This window comes from Schistocerca serialis, chromosome 2 (genome assembly GCF_023864345.2).
Source record: "Schistocerca serialis cubense isolate TAMUIC-IGC-003099 chromosome 2, iqSchSeri2.2, whole genome shotgun sequence".
In the NCBI taxonomy this organism is placed as follows: Eukaryota; Metazoa; Arthropoda; class Insecta; order Orthoptera; family Acrididae; genus Schistocerca; species Schistocerca serialis.
In genome coordinates, this window is record NC_064639.1 from 911,608,348 (window position 1) to 911,630,040 (window position 21,693).

The following is a 21,693-nucleotide window of genomic DNA, read 5'->3' on the forward strand; positions in this document are numbered from 1 at the left end:
ACTATATTAATTACAGTTAAATACACAGTACACACCAATATCATGGTAGGTGCTGGAAATGTTTTCCTCATTCTTGAAGGCATACTTAAACATATTTACATTCATTTATGAACACTTTTACCAATGTTCCACATACAAACAAATGCAGATATTCAATTATTGCAGTCTTCACTTCATCTATTGCCTTTGGGTTTTTTGATACACAAATGTTTTAGCCACACCCCAAAGGAAATAGTCGGGTAAGGACAGATCTGGTGAGTGTGGGGGCCAAAGACTGTACATAATTACTCTGTCTACAAAGATTTCATATAAAAGCTATAGGGACTGATGTACTGTATGAGCAGTAGCATTGTCTTGTTGGAAAAATGAATGATTGATTTCAGTTTCTTTGAGCAGGGCAATAAATGGATAAATTATCCGGTAACAACAGAGATTAAGAGTGACAGACATATCGAAAACATCTTCCCTATAATTCGAACTTGTGTTAGGGCAACCTGGACTCCAATTGTCTCTATATGCAATGACATTTCTCTTAAGGCTTGTGGATTTTCTGTTGACCAAATTTAGTTAATTTTGTGAATTAATGGAGCCAGATAGGGAAACCTAGCCTCATAAGTGAAAAAGGTTCAATCTAAAACACCAACTCCAACTGATTAACAAATTGCTGAAACCATTCACAATACACTATTCATTTCACATGGCCTCTACAATGAAATTGTTGAACAGCAATAATTTTACATGGATACAGCTCCAGTTCTTTGGTTATGGCCTTATTTGCTGTCATACAAGAGGCTATAGCTACTTGTGATAGTCCCCTCACGGATTTTGTTGGACTTCTCAACATGGTGCCCAAAATGTCACCAAGCTTCCAGTCCATTAAAATAGCAAGCTTACCAGTTGTGGTGCATCATGAACTGAAACTGTTGTCTGGAATTTGTGAATTAAATCACATATAGTTTCACAATATGGACACCTTGAAGCAGGAAAATGCAATCTAAGCTGACACCTCACCTGCTCTGTAAAGTTTTTTCCCACACGGAAAACCTCTTCCACTAAAAATGCATATCTGCAATAGTAAGCATTCTCACTGCACTCAGATTTCACAAGAACAAGACAACAACACAACCAACAACTGCGATGCACCCATAACACTGCTACCCCCAACCTATCCCTGCAAGTCCATGGAACACATGCAGGCAAGACTTAAATGTACTGCCAACCTTATGCACCCTTCAAGGCAAGACATGTGAAGCTTGCTGCTGTGGAGAGACCTTGTGGACATCCTGTATTTTATAAATGCCTGATTATGAGTGTTTATCTATATAGGTATGTACAAAAAGATGAAAGGAAATGCAGACATGTGTGACAAGTTGTGTGCTGTTTCCAGTTGTGCAAGACACACTTGCTGATGGCCTATGGTCATATTTTATTCCCCTCTGACTGTCGGAGGTATCAGTTCTTAAGTAATTCATGCTGCTAACAACCAAGACAGCTGTACTCAATGAAGAGATTTGCTGCACATGTTGTCTTTTTGCTTCTTTCAGAATGCTTGCATGTCCAAGCTGCCATTAAAATTTAAACATAGTAAATTAATATGTTCACAGGTACTTTGTTGATTTTTGTTTGTAAATCTATGTTTATCTAGATGCAGACCAACAGTCTGCAGCAACTCTTAATGATGTGAAAAAAGGCATGACTACTGTAAGGTTATGGTGTGCAATGTATTGCTTGATTTTGTGAGTGAGCTATGGCAGTTTTTGTCTGTAGGCATTTGGGACAGCTCTGTGAAGTCTGCTGGAAGAGTGAGTGGTTCTACCTCAAGGAGTTCCACCAGAGACAGGCAGAGGTCTTCTTTATAAGAGAAATGTACACCCAAAAGAACCCACAGTAGGGCATCTTTTCATTCTGTTCCATGAAGCTTGAGAGCTGATTTAACACTTTTGGAGGCCAGGCACTTAGAAGAATATCAAGCCTAGGAAAGTGACCATTTATGTCATAACTGGCACATATGTAATTTATAATTCTTCAAGTGTAATAATACTAAAAAAGGACCAAGCTTCAAGATTTATTTTCTATATTTAGTGTAGTTCTTTCATAGACCACAAATTTTAAAATAATGATGACAGGAAGTATAATTACCCTCCAAGAAAAAAGTGGGATGTGATTTATTGAGCTTCCGAAATTTCTGGCCCACCTCAGCAAGTGTGACTTATTTGTAGCAGAACTACAGAAATCTGTGAAACCTAATAAGTACACACACAAAATTACATTGGTGTGATTATATTGGCTCAGCCATTCACATCAGCAGCTGTTATATTTGTTAATGTTTATTTTAAAATAATTCTTGAGATTGACAACAGAAGGCAGTACCAATCAAGGGACAGGTAGCGAGAGGTTGGGTTGTTTGGGGGAAGAGACCAAACAGCGAGGTCATCGGTCTCATCAGATTAGGGAAGGATTGGGAATGAAGTCGGCCATGCCCTTTCAAAGGAACTATCCCGGCATTTGCCTAGAGTGATTTAGGGAAATCACAGAAAACGTAAACCAGGATGGCCGGATGCAGGATTGAACCATCATCCTCCCAAATGCGAGTCCAGTGCCTAACCACTATGCCACCTCACTCAGTCAGGTAGCCAGACATCTGTTCATTGTTCTCATAAGAAATGAGTGCAGTCTTCAAGCAATCAGTGGTTCATGCATAGAGAAAATTGCAGCCAATCTATAATCGGCTGCACTCTTCTTAACACAAAGCTGTGGTCCATGCATTGTTCAGGCTTGATCTTCAAAGTGTTACATGTGCAGTACCCGCACTAAACTAGTCCATTTCTTTGTGGATGCTAGGTTGTTGTTCAGAATGGCTGAACACAGCATAAGTGACATAGTTCAGTAAAAAAATGCTGACTCAAAATATCTACCTTGACCTGTCTTTATTGCGGTGAAGCATCCAAAACACGAAATCCATAGAATGACAAATGCTTTTGTGATGGTCTCAGCAGTTATGTCCAGAATTGATGTAGCCTTGACCCAGCATGTTAGCCTGTAAGTACTGAAAGACTATATTGATAACCATTTGAATCGGGGAGGTGTTTAACGGGGTCTAAGTGGATGTGCTGGAAATGGTCATGTTGTGGTTGTACATGCCATTCTATTTTAGTGTGTTGGCAGACACTACATGCTTGTGTCCAGTATTTACAGTCTTTCTTGATGAAGTGGTCTGTGATAAGCTTCATTGTAGGTTGGATCCCAGGGTGTGATAGTTTGTGTCATGTATGGCTCACCTCATGAACAAACTAGTGAACAAAGGTGGTTTTGTGGAACATTGCATAGTACTTAGTTGAAGAGCCAGGAAAATCACAGTGTGTAGGAATAATTGTGCATCCTGAAACCACTTTTGCAAGATTGTCAAAATCAGTGTCTACTGAGAGAGCATTGATCTGTGAAAGGAAATCAGCTATGAAATTGTCTGCACCATGAGTCCAAATTGTGAAATTGCTAAAACAAACTTATTTAAAATGGCAGTTAAAAACTACTTATCAAGAAATACATTCTATACCTTGAAGTATTGAGTAGGGGTTTGTAAAAAATGTAACACAAATAAATAATAATAACAATAGTAAAACCTCTATTATTCAACATAATGCTTTCTTGCTATATTTTTCCTTTTTTTTATTTTTATTTTTTCCTTTTCTGGAAAATCTTACTTCCAAAGCTATGCAATGTATAAGACAAACACCTTATCCTCTATGTGAGCTCAACATCTCAGTTGTTACAGAGGGATGCCGACTCACTTTCTCAGGCTAACAAATGGGAAGTTGCGGTGTACGAAATGGTCCTGGTGTCAGCTAATAGTGGGTGTAGTGTTGTGAAGCAATGTGTGTATAGTATGTGGAGTGAATGAAGTGAGTAAAAGTGAGAAGTGAGTGAACAGTGTTGCATAAGTCTTTTAGATTGTTAAGTAACTTAATTTTAAAACAGCATTGAACACTAGGAGTAAACCAAATGAGACAGTACTGTTTCTAACAGAGTGGCCTTCACGGTAGGGGCTCCAATATTAATCCAGGCATCCTGATTTATGTTTTCTGTTGTCTCACTAAATTACTTCAGACAAATACCAGGATGGTTCCCACTAAGAGCACAGCTGACCACATGTTCCATTCTTGTCAAACTAGACCAGTGCCCCCACAGGCGGGTGCGCCTGAGCATAAAGTGCTGAACAACAAATAACATTGTCTTTTACCATTCCGTTGTTGTTTTACAGTTTTGAGCCCATACCTATTCCTTCCTTTGTGCTTCATCTCACACACTGACAAGTTGTGTTGTCATACATCCAAGTAAACAGCAGTAGTATAAAAAAAAACAGCAAAATCGATAGAAAAAATTTATGATCCATGCAAGAAAATGTCCCATATTCTGAACTAGACCACCATCCCACAATGAGGTAGTTGTCTATGAGATAATTAATAATTGAGTAAGCATATTTCTGGGATCTGATACTACTGCAGCATTTAATGCTTCGAGTGGTTCATTACTGTGGGGTAACACTTTTGTGCAGCAACAGAGTGACATAATGAAAGTTTATTTTATTATTGTTTAATTAAACAATGATTTAACTCACGTGATATAAGTTTATTTTATTGTTGTTCAATTAAACTAAGATTAAACTGATTTTGCTCATAAATGTTTACTGTGGTAACATAAAAATAGCTATTCATTACATGTGTACAAAGTATGCCATGGGCCCACTCATCTTACAAAAATCAACATGCCCGCTCAAGGGTTAAGTATGTAAATAACTGTTATATGTGAATTGCTTTAATTTTGTAAGGAGACCACTAACTGAAAGAAGTGATGAATTGTCCATAGGCACACACAAAAAGAAAAAAAAAAAAAAAAAACTTGCCAAGTTTCGGAGTAATCCTCTTTTGGGCTAGAATACAAATACTCTCTCTCTCTGACTGGACACATAATGCTTTGGTGGGTAAGATAATCCTGTGACAGGACTAGAGTAGCAAGAGCCAGGTGGGGGGGATTAGGCAGATTAGGCATGTCTGTCATAGGGATATGACCCCTGTGGCAAGGGGCTTGGAATGAAAGAGGCATCTACCTGAACTTTCGTACAGAATTATTTTTGTTGTTCTTCAGTTGTAATACCAAGACATGTCCAATATCCTTGTAAGAGAGATCTATGGGTGAATAAAACTACTGCTACTATTACTACTACTACTGCTGCTGCTGCTGCTGCTGCTCCTACCACTACTAACAGTTTATAATCAGGTTCATTAATGAAAACCAACCCTCCTCATTTCTTTAGGTCAGTGGGGAATTCCAACAGTCAGTGCAGCTGGTGTGTTAGGAATGCTTGCTGGTGTGTTAGCTTGTACAGTTGAATCAATTAGTTACTACCCTACAACAGCTAGAATGTGTGGTAAGTCATTTTCACAAACAAAAGGAAACTTCATATATAACATTTCTTACTACACATGAAATGTAACTTAAATGAAACTATTATGTTGATAACTTATTTACAACAATGTCTTTCACTGGTTTTAAGTCTCTTCCGTTGCACTGGCATATAATCAAAAGTGTTAGCATATTGTGCAGAGTTTCAGTTTCGATTGTGCTAAAAGATAAGACAAGGGCAACATAGAAAAATAAATAAAATATATTTTGTGCAAATGCAAGTTGAAAAAGATTGTGTAAAATAAATTATTGAAAATTACACAGAACATACATTGGTAATGTCCTTGTCTTCCCTATGGTATTTATTGTTTAGATTAATGGTTCTCTTGCTATTTGCCTAGCAGTATAAATCAGATCATTAAGAAATTCTTACATGCCAAGATTAGTAACTTTTTATGTGCAGGTGAGTACCGATTTTAGTGATAAAAATTTCGAAAGTTTAACTTTCATTTACAGGGTGGGGCAAATAAAAGTGGCCCGGGAAACTGAGTTCCAGGGTACAAAGAAACATAGCTGAGGAAAGGAAATACAGTACTAACCTGCCTATAGCAGAAGTTGAAAGTGACCCCATTCATCTCTTTGCACTTTTGGTGCCTGGTCAGCAAGTTGCTGAAGGTGGACTGAAGCTGGACTGCTGGAATTTCTGCAGTCTCATCCAAAATGTTCTGTTGCGGTTATTAAAGACTATGAGGGTTGTTGCAGTACATCTTAGACTTGAGGGCTCCCCACACAAAGTAATTGCACACTGATAGGTCAGGTAACTTTCCACAATGAACACCTGCTACTCCACTGTGAGTACCATAATCCCCTTTGCACTGCTCTATTGACACTGACACAGCCCACACCACGCTCTGAACTAGTGTGGATCACATGGTGAGAGTACATTTGGTGTGCATGTCACGGGGTATGGTTATACGCATATATTCACGTCCAATGGTATCCAGTCATCCAGCCACTTTTATTTGCCCCGCCCTGTATTAATTTAGAGAAATAATGCATCTGCTCATAGTCATTTAATACTCATGCACAGGAGTGGACAGTAAGGAATAAATGTGGTTTACACACACTCTTATGCACTTAGGTGTACTAATGACTGTCTTTTAATACACTCCTGGAAATGGAAAAAAGAACACATTGACACCGGTGTGTCAGACCCACCATACTTGCTCCGGACACTGCGAGAGGGCTGTACAAGCAATGATCACACGCACGGCACAGCGGACACACCAGGAACCGCGGTGTTGGCTGTCGAATGGCGCTAGCTGCGCAGCATTTGTGCACCGCCGCCGTCAGTGTCAGCCAGTTTGCCGTGGCATACGGAGCTCCATCGCAGTCTATAACACTGGTAGCATGCCGCGACAGCGTGGAAGTGAACCGTATGTGCAGTTGACGGACTTTGAGCGAGGGCGTATAGTGGGCATGCGGGAGACCGGGTGGACGTACCGCCGAATTGCTCAACACGTGGGGCGTGAGGTCTCCACAGTACATCGATGTTGTCGCCAGTGGTCGGCGGAAGGTGCACGTGCCCGTTGACCTGGGACCGGACCGCAGCGACGCACGGATGCACGCCAAGACCGTAGGATCCTACGCAGTGCCGTAGGGGACCGCACCGCCACTTCCCAGCAAATTAGGGACACTGTTGCTCCTGGGGTATCGGCGAGGACCATTCGCAACCGTCTCCATGAAGCTGGGCTACTGTCCCGCACACCGTTAGGCCGTCTTCCGCTCACACCCCAACATCGTGCAGCCCGCCTCTAGTGGTGTCGCGACAGGCGTGAATGGAGGGACGAATGGAGACGTGTCGTCTTCAGCGATGAGAGTCGCTTCTGCCTTGGTGCCAATGATGGTCGTATGCGTGTTTGGCGCCGTGCAGGTGAGCGCCACAATCAGGACTGCATACGACCGAGGCACACAGGGCCAACACCCAGCATCATGGTGTGGGGAGCGATCTCCTACACTGGCCGTACACCACTGGTGATCGTCGAGGGGACACTGAATAGTGCACGGTACATCCAAACCGTCATCGAACCCATCGTTCTACCATTCCTAGACCGGCAAGGGAACTTGCTGTTCCAACAGGACAATGCACGTCCGCATGTATCCCGTGCCACCCAACATGCTCTAGAAGGTGTAAGTCAACTACCCTGGCCAGCAAGATCTCCGGATCTGTCCCCCATTGAGCATGTTTGGAACTGGATGAAGCATCGTCTCACGCGGTCTGCACGTCCAGCACGAACGCTGGTCCAACTGAGGCGCCAGGTGGAAATGGCATGGCAAGCCATTCCACAGGACTACATCCAGCATCTCTACGATCGTCTCCATGGGAGAATAGCAGCCTGCATTGCTGCGAAAGGTGGATATACACTGTACTAGTGCCGACATTGTGCATGCTCTGTTGCCTGTGTCTATGTGCCTGTAGTTCTGTCAGTGTGATCATGTGATGTATCTGACCCCAGGAATGTGTCAATAAAGTTTCCCCTTCCTGGGACAATGAATTCACGGTGTTCTTATTTCAATTTCCAGGAGTGTACATTCAATTAATTACATTAATGTACATCATAATATTTCAATGCATCTAATACATTAATAATTACATTAATGCATTTAATACACTCAAAATTACAAAGAACTGGAACTGCTGTCCAGTACCTACATGTCACTTCCAAAGGAACTGTGAGGATACAATTAGATGAATTACAGGAAGCACATAAGCATTGAAACAGTCATTCTTCTCATGCGCCATATGTGCTTGGAACAGGAAGTAGAAATCCTAATAACTGATAGAATGGGACATACCCTCTGCTGTGCACTTCATAGTGGTTCACAGATTATAGATGTAGATGTACCTTCAGATGGCAAATTCCAGTACAGCCAATAGACACATTTAAAAGTGAAAAAATGCTGTTCCCATCTATCAGAATTATTAATTCCTTCCTCACTGTGGGAAGAAGTACAGGTTGTGGGAAGTCAGAAAGGAAGGACAGGTTCTTTAGACTCTAACGTGAGAGAAATGAGCCTCTTATGAGCACTAGTCATTTATGATAATTTGCATACCAACTGCTAAAATATGATAACAACAGTGGTATTGATAAATGTAAACTAGGAATAAAACTGACTTCCGCTATACACATAGACTATTTTATCACTGTATTAACACTTTCTACATTTATCACCATGTAATATGACACTTTCTGCTTTTTCATTACTGTATAAGTTGTCATACTCTGTGACGTAGATATTCAGTAAGAAAGAAGGGAAGTTAGTGTTTAACCTCTCATTGTAAATAGGTTATTAGAGGCAGAGCACAAACTCAGATTCCAAAAAAAGTAGCAAATTAAATCACTTGGATCATTTTCACAGAAATCATCCCAGTATCATATTTAAGCAGTTTAGGGGAACTGCAGAAAATCTGGATGTCCTGATGGGATCTGAACCCCAATGAATGGAAATACAGTGTTTTTACAACATTTACATCTACGTATATACTTTGCAGACCATTGTGAAGTGAATGGTGGAGGGTATGATCCATTAGTTATTAGGGCTTTTTATCTTTCCATTTATGTGTGGAGTGCAGGAAGAATGAGTGCTTCAATATCCCTGTGCATTCTGTAATTAGTATAATCTCATCTTCATGAGCCCTATGGGAGCAATACATAGCAGGTTGTGATATATTTCTACATTCATTAGTTTAAGTTGGTTCTAGAAACTTTCTAAGTAGATTTTTGTGGGATGGGTTATGTTTATCTTCAAGCATATGTCAATTCAGTTCCTTCAGCATCTTCAAAACACTCTCCCATGGCTCAAATGAATCTGTGACCTTTAGTGCTACCCTTCATTGTATCCTTTCAACATCCACTGCTGGTCCTCTCTGGTGTGGGTATCACACATTTCAGCAGTATTCTAGGATGGGTTCCATGAGTGCTTCATATGCAGTTTTCTTTGTAGCTTGATTGCATTTTACTAGTATTCTACCAATGAACTACAGTCTACCATCTGCATTGCCTATGACTGAGCCTATGTAATTGTTCCATTTCATCTCTCTACAAATTGTTGACACAGATCTTTGTATGAGTTGCCCAATTTGATACTGTAGTCATATGAAATGCAAAATTTCACATTCATGAACATTTAAAGCAAGTTGTCAAACTTGGCACCACTCAAAACCTTATCAAGATCTGACTGAGTATTTGTGCAACTTATTGCACTACAGATAACCACATCATCTGTGATAAATCTGCAAGGTCATTTATATACAATATAAACAGCAAGGGTCCCAGCACATTTCTCTGGGGCACACCTGAAGTTACTTATACCTTTGTCAATGTATCTCCATCCAAGAAACGGTAACTTACCACATCCTCTGTACCAAAAAGTTCTCAATCCAGTCACAAATTTCACTTGATACCCCATATGATCAAACTTTTGACAATAAGCATAGGTGTGGTACTGAGTCAAATGCTTTTCAGAAATTAAAAAATACTGTGTCAACCTTCTCTGCTTCCTCCTGTCCTGAGCTAAAAGTTTCAAGTTCCTTATTGAGATATGACACTACAGCTTCAGCATCTTTACCTAGTTTACTTAATATATACAACTATTGTACCACCTTCAGTATTAAAGATATGCAGTCATCACGTTAATGAATTAAAGACAGTGATAGACAGATGTAAATGAAGTCTATTCCTGTAATGGTTTACATATAGCCATACTTATTTGTTCATAGAGAGGGTGGTAACTTACTGACTTGTTTCACATCATACTGGAGCACCCTCAACCTATGAACATGAAACCATCTCAAACACACATATATGAGTATGTTTCAGCTGCTCCACCTCCACCTGTACATGCAGTGAACAGAGGAATAGGCACAGAAGGACTGGGAACAGTGCTAGCAGGTCTCTGGGGTAGTGGTAATGGGACGAATACATTTGGTGAAAATGTAGGAGCAATTGGCGTTACTAAGGTAGGTGTAGAATTTATATGTACATGTGTTACATGTTGCAAATTAAGTGGCACTTTTAACTGTGCTTTGAATGTTATTTACTTTCAGATTGGCAGCCGAAGGGTTATACAGTATGCCTGTGTATTAATGTTATTGCAAGGCATCATTAGTAAATTTGGAGCAGTTTTTATCATCATCCCAGAGCCCGTTGTTGGTGGTATATTTTGTGTTATGTTTGGAATGATAGCAGCTTTTGGTAAGTTTCATAACAAAGTTTATTTTTGATTTGAGCACGAAAAAACTCTGATGATTAGAGACATTGTTTCTCCGAGTAGAAAAATTCTTGTCAGATAAATGACACAGCACATACTTAATCTTATTTACATGCCTGGTACCTAGTTAATGGCAAAATAAAATCATAAAATCATGTAACCTCATTGTCACCATATTTGTTATTAATTTATTTTAAAGTGTATGCTGTACATATTAATCTCTTTGTCATACAGTACAGTCTTCTCTCACAATTTGTTGGTTTATGACTTAAGATCTGTTATGAGTGGTGTAGACTGCTATAATGTGTTCATAAAGCAGACATAAATGGAGGTTGTATGAGTGTACAAATGGAAAGTTGTTTATTTGTAACCTAAATGTTGAAAGTGGGGTGACAGGTATAGGACCTTATCAAGCATCTTAGTTGTAATATATTTGCAGTAGTTTCTGCTGTTACCATTCGAGTCTGTCCATGATACTGAAGGAAAATGTGTGGAACAAACTTGGCAATTCATTTGCATAGATATACAAACTGGTGAACCCTTGCTACTAAACAAAGAATCCAAGCCAACATGCGGTAATGCTGACAGATAGGAGTTAGTGAAAATTTTTATGTCTATAAAAAAGATTGATGCATGAAGCACTGAAGCACATATACATTATACATTAGCTATAGATCTTGCCAAGAATCGTACAAAATTCTGGTCCAGCGTAAAATCACTAAGCAATTTAAAGGTTTCTATTCAATCACTCAGTAATCAATCTAGTGTGACAATACAGGACAGCACAAAGAAAGCTGAAGTTTTTAATTTCATGATAAAAAATTTGTGTTGAGTGCAATGTCAGTTGAGACAACCTACCTTAGTATTTGACATGGCAGTTGTTCTCTACAGAATTTAATCCAATGTAATTCGTGATGCTTTCATTGTTGTTGTTGTCTTGAGTTTGTGCTCTGGTTTGATGCAACTCTCCATACTTGTCTGTTCCCTTCATCTCTGAATAACTACTGCAACCTACATTCACTTGAACCTTCTTACTGTATTAATCTTAGCAGTGACGTGTGCGCGTACTTTCAAAAGCCTGCACCGGCAGGAGTGCCTGTCACCCACAGAGGGTACCTCTCAGACTTGTGTGTGTGTGTGTGTGTGTGTGTGTGTGTGTGTGTGTGAGAGAGAGAGAGAGAGAGAGAGAGAGAGAGAGGGGGGGGGGGGGGGGAGAGAGAGAGAGAGAGAGAGAGAGAGAGAGAGAGAGAGAGAGAGAGAGAGAGAGAGTGTGTGCGTGTGTGTGTGTGTGTGTGTGTGTGTGTGTGTGTGTAGTCGGCGTGCTCCTCCATTCGTGTCACCCCCTGTTTTGCCCTCCACAGCCCTCATGGTTTATCCACCTCCCTTTTCTACAAATGATGAGTTCATTGAAGAATTGGGCACATAAGGGAAATGTCTGTGACAACACTTTAAGTTTTTAAGATTACTGATGCTATTTTATGCCATGCCTTGTTCCTTTCATGGATATCACCAAGAATGTATCAAGTCCTATGTCATCTCTCCCATTTGCAGGGTCCATCTTCTTTAATGTTTGACCATATGTGGGAACTTCTTTCAAAATACTGCTGTAAGTGCATCCATGTTATTGCATCCCAGCTTGAGTTTTCCCGCTGTAGGAAACAACCACAATAATCCTATCGAGCGTGGGTAGCTGAACTACATGGGTTAATTTGTCATTGTCATTTTGTGTCTGATGTGAATAAAGAGCTGAACACTGATAGGATGGTGAGAGACACTATCATTCATTTAGCTTCAGACTGTGAGGTGTGAGAGCGTGCCCTACAGTGTGAAAATCCATCCCTCTCTGAGGTTTTAGCTATTTCACAGTCATTTGAGGTGTCATCAGCTGCAGGTAACCAAACTGACTCATCAGCAATCCAACCCTCTCCTCCACAGCATTCTTCAGGTAGTTTGTAGGGGTAGACGTCATTGCGGTGCTCTGCACATGATCTGAGGATCAAGGTGCCACCCTCACTCCCAGCAGCCGCACCATCAAAGTAAACAGGCCAGTAAACAGGAAAAATTCCATGCTCCTGTCCTGCCCTTATTGCTTCATTAACTATGAGTGCCCAGACTGCCCAAAATGCTGGGCTACCTCTCATAATTGCAACAAAAAATATCACATTGCTTCTATTTGCAATGCAAAAATTCAGCACAACGATCCTGTTGTGGATATAGATGTAAATGTTTTATTTGTTGTGCTGCCAAACAAGCTTTTCATTTATGTTACAGTTTTCATAAAGTTCTGCATGTGCAAGTGGATACAGGAGCTGTGGTAACCTTGTTAAACTCACAAACTTATATGGACTTGGGCTCCCCTCTTCTTCCTGTGTCACAAAAGTTAATGAATCATGACAAACCAATAATTCCTATTCTTGGCCAGTACATTTCTTGTTGTAGATAACACATGTATGGAGAATCTTTTTGGATTGGATGCATTTGAGTTGTCTGGTTTTACCTTTTCAGATGAAGTGGATTTAGTGCCTGAACAAGTGCCGTACACACCGTTACAAGCATTATGTTCAAAGTTTTCCACTTTGTTCTCCTGTGGCTTGGGGCATGCCAACAATTTTCAAGTGCACATTAAAACCTTCTACTCAGCCTCATTTTTTCCAGGCTCATCTGGTTTCAGTGGCACTCAGGGAACAAGTCAAAGATGAATTAGATCACCTCACAGAATGTGGCATTGTTTGACCTATTGTATCAAGTGAATGGTCTACCCCCTTAGTTACAGTAAATAAACTGTTGGGCTGGTTATATGTCTGCAGCAATTTTAAGGTTTCTGTGAACACACAATCCATAATGGATACATACCTGATACCGCACCCAGATGAACTCTTTGTGTGGTTATAATGTGGTCAGCATTTCTCAAAAATTGACTTTTCAGGTGCCTGTTTACAACTCCCTTTAGATACAGAGTCACAACATATGTTAGTTGACATTACCTCGTTTGCACTGTACCAATACTTGCACTTGCCTTTTGGAGTCACCAGTGCTCCCACTATTATTCAACATTTTTTGGAACAATTTATAGCGTCAATTTATAGCATCATCTGCACCAGGTTGTAAAACTATTTGGAATACATTACAGTTTGCAGTGCCTCCGCTGAGGAGCATTTACACAATCTCTGTAGTCTTTTTTCTGTCCTCCAAGCAGCCAGGTTGAAGTGTATTTAGAAAATGGGCAACAACAAACACACAGTCATGACATGTGTTACTATGCAAAGGGACTCAGTTTCGCTGTTTGCTGGCCTGTGAAACCACATTTTCAACCCTTAAGACCTTGTAGCAGTCTGTACCCTGCTTAGTGATGTATCAATCAGGCTTCCACTTGGTCCTTGTGATGGACACTTCACAGTTCAGGTTGAGGGTGGTACGGGCTCATAGATATCCCAAAAGCTCCAAGCAGCCTATTGCTTTTGCCTCACACACACTGAATCCTGCTCAAACTAGGTACTCTCAGATAGAAAAGGAAGCATTGGCCACTGTATATGCTGTGCAGAAATTCCATATTTTCCTCTATGGTACCAAATTCCACCAGGTCACCGATCACAAACCATTGGTTTCCTTATTCAGTCCTTTTGCATCATTACCAGATAAAGTGGCACATGACACCCAACATTGGGCTCTTTTCCTTTTTGCATTACAACTCCAAGATTCATTTTCACCCTATGAATCAACTCACAAATGCTGATACTTTGTCCCACCTGCTGACCAGTCTGGACCCACGATTTGATCAGGAGGAACTGTTGAGTTTCCACATTGATGCCACCACACAGCAGACAGTTGATGGCTCAGTGCACCATGATCAGCATTGCTTCAAATGGACAGCTGGGCACCCCATGATGTCACACCATTCCCTCTGAGCCTGCCCATGTCAGGCATCATATCACCTACTGTTGCTGGTTCCCGACTCCTGCGCAGGCAGGGGCATCCATTCTTGGTTGCCAAACCAGCAGTTCCTCTATTGCTTCTGACACTGTTGTCAGAAATTCTGTCACCTGTTCCTGAGCAACTGCTGATATCAGTATCATCAGCACTGCGAACACAGTCACTGGAGCCAATGCCAGAGGCTGACACAGAAACTGCCCTGGTGTTGCCATTTTTGCCATATGGTTTGTCATGGGAAGGTGGGCACAGAATGTTTCCCTGCCTGAAGCACTTCAGACTGTATGCTCCCATTGCAGCATGCCATTTTAGCCAGAGCCCAGTGAACAAGGAGGACAGCAGGACCTCTCAAGAATCCATGAACTCCCTAAGAGATGAGTAATACAGTGACACGCCCACTTACTTTAAAGAGAGCACATGTGCAACAGTGCTATGTCATCCACAGAGGATGCCTCAGACTTCTTCATGTGAGATTGCCATCAGAGCCCACCATGGGCCCCAGTCTATTTGAGGCTATTCAAGATTTGCTCGGCCTTAGTTCTGTATGCGTATTGCTACAGCTCCTCATATATGTAACTGGTTCCTGGTCAATGTTGTACCATAAATTATTTATTTTCTGCCCAATTCTGTTCAGTACCTCCTCATTAGTTACACGATCTACCCCTTTAATCTTCAGCAATCTTCTACAGAGCCAAATTTCAAAACCTTATTCTCAATTCTGTCCTTGTCTGAAATGTTTGTCATCCACTTTTCTTTTTTTACAAAGCTACACTCCTGGCAAATATCTTCAGAAATGACTTCCTAACATTTATATTTATATTCAGTGTTAATAAAGTCCTAATTTTTTTTAAATACTTTCCTTGCTACAGCCAGTCTGCATTTTACATCCTCTCTACACCATCCATCATCAGTTATTTTACTGACCAAATAGCAAAACTCATCTATTACTTTTTGTGTCTCAGTTCCTTATCTAACTCCCTCAGCATTGCCTGATGTAATTTGACTACATTCCATTATCCTTGTTTTACTTTACTGATTGTCATTTTGTAACTTCTTCCCAAGACACTATTCATTCCACTTAACTGCACTTACAAGCCCTTTGCTGTCTCTGATGTCATCAGGGAATCCGTCTCTCAATTTTTCTTCAGTTTCTTTTACTGTTTGCACCATCTATGGATTGAATAACATCAGGGATAGACTACTACTATGCATTACTACCTCCTCAACTGCTACTTCCCTTTTATGTCCTTTGACTCCTGTAATTACAGTCTGGTTTCTGCACAAGCTGTGTATTACCTTTCTTTCAGGATTTTATCCCTGTTTCCCTCAGAATTTCAAAGTATGTTTCCCAGTCAACCTTGTCAAAAGCTCTAAGTCTATGAATGTATAAACATAGGTTTGCACTTCTTTAACCTGCCTTCTAAGGGAAGTTGTTGGGTGTATTGTCTTACAAGTTCCTGCAGGTCTCCATAACCCAAACTGATCTTCTCCAAGATTGGTTTCTAGAATTTTTCCATTCTTCTGCAAATAATTTGGGGCAGTACTTTGCAAATATGACTTATTAAACTGATGAGTTGGTAATGTTCACTTCTGTCATCATCTGCTTTCTTTGGAATTGGAATTATTGCTTTATTCTTAAAATCTGAGAATATTTCGCCTGTATTATATATCTTGCACATCAGGTGGAATAGTCTTGTCATGGATGCTTTTCGTAAGGATCTCAATAATTCTGAGGGAATATCATTAACTCCAGAGGCCTTGTTTCAACTTAGATCTTTCATTACTCCACCAAATTCTTCTTGCAGCACTAAATCTCCAGTATCATATTCAGTTACTTTCTTTCCTCTAATTATACATCTCTCATGACCTTACTTTTGTCCTCTGGCAATTCCTGATGAGCCATTTTGCATTTCCAATCAGTCTAATTTTTTATGCATTTATGGTCCCTTTCACCTGCTTCATTTGGTTAATTTTCATATTTTCTCCTTTCATCAATTAGATGCAATATCTTCTGTGGTGTCCAACAATTTTGACTATGTGTGGTCTTTTTACCCATTTGATTCTCTGCTGCCTTTCGGTATTTCATCTCTCAAAGCTACACATTCATACTCTACTGTATTCACTTTGCTTTTTCAGTTGAACATTGCCTAATGCTGCTTATGAAACTCTCAATAGCCTCTGGTCCTTTCTCCTGTACCAAACCAAATGAATTCCAAAAGTGCATCATGAGATGAATAATTCAGAATTCACAATTAAACCAAGTGTTACCCATGATTAAATTACATTCTGTGCAAAAGTCTACCAGGCAGGTTCCTCTTTCATTCCTTTCCCCCAGTCCAGATTATCCTACTATTTTTCTTTTCCTTCCATTCATTTCCTGTCACCAATCCTGAAGGGCTAAGGGTCATATAAAATTGTACTAGTGTGGTGGATATTGGCTTCATGAGTATCTTAGCTACAATGAAGCTTTTGTTATTGTGTTCATATTAGTTTACCTACATTCTTATTTTCTTCTTCATTATTAGACCTATTCCTGCATTAGAGGCCATCCAATAATTATGTCACACATTAAAAGGGAGGCGGGAGCGGGAGTCAACAAAGTGTGACACTGTGTTATTTGGGAAGGGAGGGGGGGGGGGGGGGGGACTAGTCATAAGCTTTGTGACATTAACTCTATAAATATTTGTTTTGTATTATAACTCAACTTCAACTCTAACAAAAAACTTTAAAACATTGTCAATTCTGTCACTATTATTTACTAAGGTTTAAATTTGTTTGTATCACTTTTTGGCATGTGGCAACTACACAGTGTGATTGTTGTTCACACTTGCTGTACTTACGGTGTTGCATATTGGCTGCCTCCGACATATGACAAAAGTCAATACTGCCATTGAGGCTGCCCATGTTCAATATTTTACATGCTTACTTTTAATCGTATGAAGAAACCAAATGGGACATACAAGAAGATGCTAAAGATATTAGTATGCAACTGAGTGGAAGCCAATTACCTCAAACAGTACCTAAATCAGCGCCTAGTCAGAACGCTACAGGAATAAAATTGTGATATTAGACTCTGGGATTAATGGCATGCTGTTAGCATGCGATGCGGACATGATGACGGATGTAGCAACAAAAAGAATGGCAGCATTAAGTAAAGACGTTCAACAGGAAAGAAACATACTGAAGACAAGGATCAGTGCAGTAAAGTGACAGAAAAAGTTGTTATTCTAAAATTTGTGAAAGTAATTCCAATTTAGCAGCAGCTCTTAAAATTTGAAATACAGTTGGTAGACCTAGAGTAGAAGAAATTCAATCTGGTTTATGTGAAGTCACAAAGAAAATTGCAGTTTTTGGTGGTGCAACTGATGATCAATGTCACACTGAAATTATAAGGTACTGCAAAACGATGGACGACTTACAAGCTAAATATGTACACAAGGCTATACTAGCAGTCGATCAGGGTTATGTTTAAGACTCCTTCCCAAACGTTTCAATACAGCAGGGGGGGGGGGCGGGGCGGAGGGGGGGGGGGGGGGGAATGTGGTAACTGTTCCTCTTAAATTGTGCAAACCAGAATCTACATTTCATGTAAATCATAAATATGGGAAATTCTGTATAATTGCTATAAGAAACCTTGAATCTTGAGCTTCAATTTTTGGCTCCAACCAAATATTCTTTTTATCTATGGATGATAAAGCATGTGTGATACTACAGCAGAAAATGCTCAAACATCAATATTAATGCACCTTGACTACTGTGTGAAATTACGAGATCATGATTTCAAGGTCACTGAAGAACTTAAACTTATTCCCTCTGTTTATGCAGGTACTGTAATAAAGAAAGATGGTGAAGGAAAACCTGAAGCTGGGACAGACTGTGGGCCTACATTCTTAGTGATTCATAGTGGAAAATGTTCTTCCTCTAATGCAGAGACTCATGCCACAGAAATACAAAGACTTTCTGAATTACAGCTTTGACTGGTAAGTTGAATGACTGAAGGAAGATACAAGCGAGTTAGACAGAATTTCCATTTTGTGTTTTGAATGGCAGCTAGCCCTAAATGTGGAAAAATGTAAGTCAATGGGAATGATTAGGAAGAAGAAACCTGTAATGTTCAGATACAGTATTACTAGTGTCCTGTTTGACACAGCTAAGTCATTTAAATATCTGGGTGTAATACTGCAAAACAATATGAGATGGAATGAGCATGTGAGAAACCTGGTAGGGAAGGCAAATGGTTGACTTCTGTTTATTGGAAGAATTGGAAGAATTTCACCTTTGAAGGAGACCACATACCTGTATAGCACACTGATGCAACCTATTCTTGAGTACTGCTTGAGTGTATGGGATCTGTACCAGATCAGATTGAAGCAATTCAGAGGTGAGCTAGTAGATTTGTTACCAGTATGTTTGAACAACATGTAAGTGTTACCGAGATGCTTCAGGAACTCAAATAGGAATGCCTGGAGGGAAGTGACATCCTTTTTGAGAAACACTGTTGAGAAAATTTAGTGAACTGGCATTTGAAGCCGACAGCTGAACGATTCTCTGACACCAAAATATGTTATGTGTAAGGAGCATGAAGAAAATATACAAGAAATTCATGTGGAGGCATATAGACAGTCATTTTTCCCTCGCTCTATTTGTGAGTGAAACAGGTAAGGAAATGACTACTGGTGGTACAGGGTACTCTTCGCCATGTACTGTACGGTGGTATGTTGAGTATGTATGTGGATGTAGATGTAGGAATCTGTGTGCCACTCTGGGACGAGTGAGTCATAGTTTCAGTAGTACAACATTTTAAAGATTTTGACTTGGATGCTATTTACATTGAAACAAATATTCCAGGAAGAAGTGCATTTAATAGAGTGGATCAACTGATGGCAACTCTTAGTTGCGAAATTAGTGGTGTTGTTTCAAAACAAGACAGCTTCAGTTCACACCTTGATTCCAGTAATTCAACTACTGACTTGAAGCTATAGAAACAGAACTTTGAGAGTGCAGGCATCATGATGGTTATTATTTGGAGCCAATTGGTCATTGGCTACTATCCTGTGGTTGTGAAATGCACTGTGCCAACGGATATCAGACTGGATATCATATAAGCTAGGACATTGAAAAATGATGCTACTTGGTATGCAAATCATGTATGTGAATTACAATATTTTTTACAATAATAATAATAATAATAATAATAATAATAATAATAATACAAAGTGAGTTTGTCACATGTTGCGGTGTGCAGCTATCTAGCCTGTGATGATTATTATGAGAGGGATTTGTTACAACCACCTGTTTTGATTAAGCAGACTTCAGACAGATACCCAGCCACAGGAAATGATGACTCTAAAGGTAAATTTGCTGCACTATTACTGCAGCTACCTTTGGATCTCCAAGAGTCATCACATTTGAACCAAATTCTGATTGTGGGCTATTGCTCCAGTGTCAAGGCGCACTTATCTAAATGATTGTGTGGCATCTGTGGCCTATATTTTTCATCAGACAAAAACACTAACTGACACATGGAATCACATAAGAGCCAGTAAGAGGTTTTCCCCATCATGAAGATTCATCGTCGAAGAACTGCAACTAGATGGGCCAGGGAAGTCCTTTGTTTGATGAACAATGACTGTTCTATATGGCTGGATGAAGACAGTGTGGACACATTGAATGTTACCAACACTATCCAAATCAAGAAGTAAGTGACTGGTATGCCAATCATAAATAATATAAAGGAATGGGTTCAAAGACCCTGGGGAGGAGCTCCAAAACAATCATGAAAATGTGTGAATTGTGTCGATGGCCCCTTACTCCTAGTTAATTTTATTTAGTCATTTGGCCAGAAGTCCTGTTCTTCATGTCACTACATTTAATTTAAGCCTATACATTTTCTTTTTAATTATCTGTCCTTTCCTGATTAAGAAATCTAGCACTCCATATTGTGACCTGTAGAAGGCTAGTTTTGTTTTTCATGATGAGTATATCCTCTTGAGTAGTCCCCTCCCAGAGATCTGAATGAGGCTTATTTTACCTCCAGAATATTTTACCAAAAAGGATGCCATCATCATTTAACCATGTAGAAGAGCTGTATTCCCTCGGGAAAAACAACAGCTTGGTTCCAGCCATTCATAATACAACAAGGCCATGTTGTCTGTTGTTTTAAGGTGAGATCAGTCAGTCATCCAGACTATTGCTGTTATGACCATACAGATATACAGACAAAATAGCAACCAAGTAGACAGAAAATTATAACTTGTTTATTCTGGAATGACATTACTTATACGCATCTCAGTAAGACATCCAACTGTGGTGAATTAGTTACAGAAGCATAGGAAGACTCCTAAAGGTAGCATGAGGACTGCTGTCTGACAGTAGACTATCATGGCTAGTCCCATTGAAGATTCATTGTGAAGCAGTAACACAGTAAGGTGTAGCACAAGGCCTAAGTCTGGACTAAGATGGTTATCCATTAAGCACAAGGAATAAAGTCTAGCTAGTTTAACCACAAGTCTGGTGACTGTGTCTGCCAAGATGAAAGTTGCTTACCGTATTGGTGATAAGCACAAGTGTACCACAAATGAGGAACTTTGGAGCAGTCGGCATAAAGCCTGGAGTGTACCCCTATGAGCACTGGCTGGCTTGGTGGCTGTACGCAGTGCGGACTATTTTCAGGCACGTGATCTTCATTGGGGTAAATAGTTCCACACTGTCTGAGCCTCCTGTCATTAAAATAAAGGCCACCTATCGGTGAGGGGAGCATCTGCAGTAGTAGCATTCTGATATTCTGCTGATAATAACCCGTTGTTGTTGTTGTTGTTGTTGTTGTTGTTGTCCTGCCCTGCTTTGTGATGTGATCACCCAGAATTGTTGTGCCCATTTCTCATTGATGTGGCACTCTCAGGCTCATGAGTCAGCAACCCATTGCTTTGCTGTCAGACTGCTCATCAGACTGTAACAATTGAACCTGCACCTATCAAAAAGGCTGCTGCCTCTCTTCAGGGACCACATGTTTGTCTGGTCTCTTCACAGATACTCCCTTCTGTTATTGTTGTTGCACTTGTGCTACATCTGTCAGTATAATTCAGGCACTCAGGC

At 40.1% G+C, this 21,693-nt stretch overlaps 1 protein-coding gene across 2 annotated transcripts in view; it reads left to right on the top strand.

Moving 5' to 3' along the window:
• Positions 1 to 21,693, top strand: part of LOC126458270 (solute carrier family 23 member 1) — a 228,800-nt gene that overhangs the window by 198,053 nt on the left and 9,054 nt on the right. Inside the window, exons 8-11 of one of the 2 annotated variants that reach the window (XR_007585605.1) lie at positions 5,312 to 5,425; positions 10,281 to 10,420; positions 10,508 to 10,655; positions 18,424 to 18,578. Coding sequence is in view for 1 of the 2 variants with exons in the window: in XM_050095196.1 (XP_049951153.1) it covers positions 5,312 to 5,425; positions 10,281 to 10,420; positions 10,508 to 10,655 (402 nt within the window). In the remaining variant the exon portion in view is untranslated. The remainder of the gene's footprint in view (positions 1 to 5,311; positions 5,426 to 10,280; positions 10,421 to 10,507; positions 10,656 to 18,423; positions 18,579 to 21,693) is intronic. The other variant, XM_050095196.1, reaches the window with a different exon arrangement.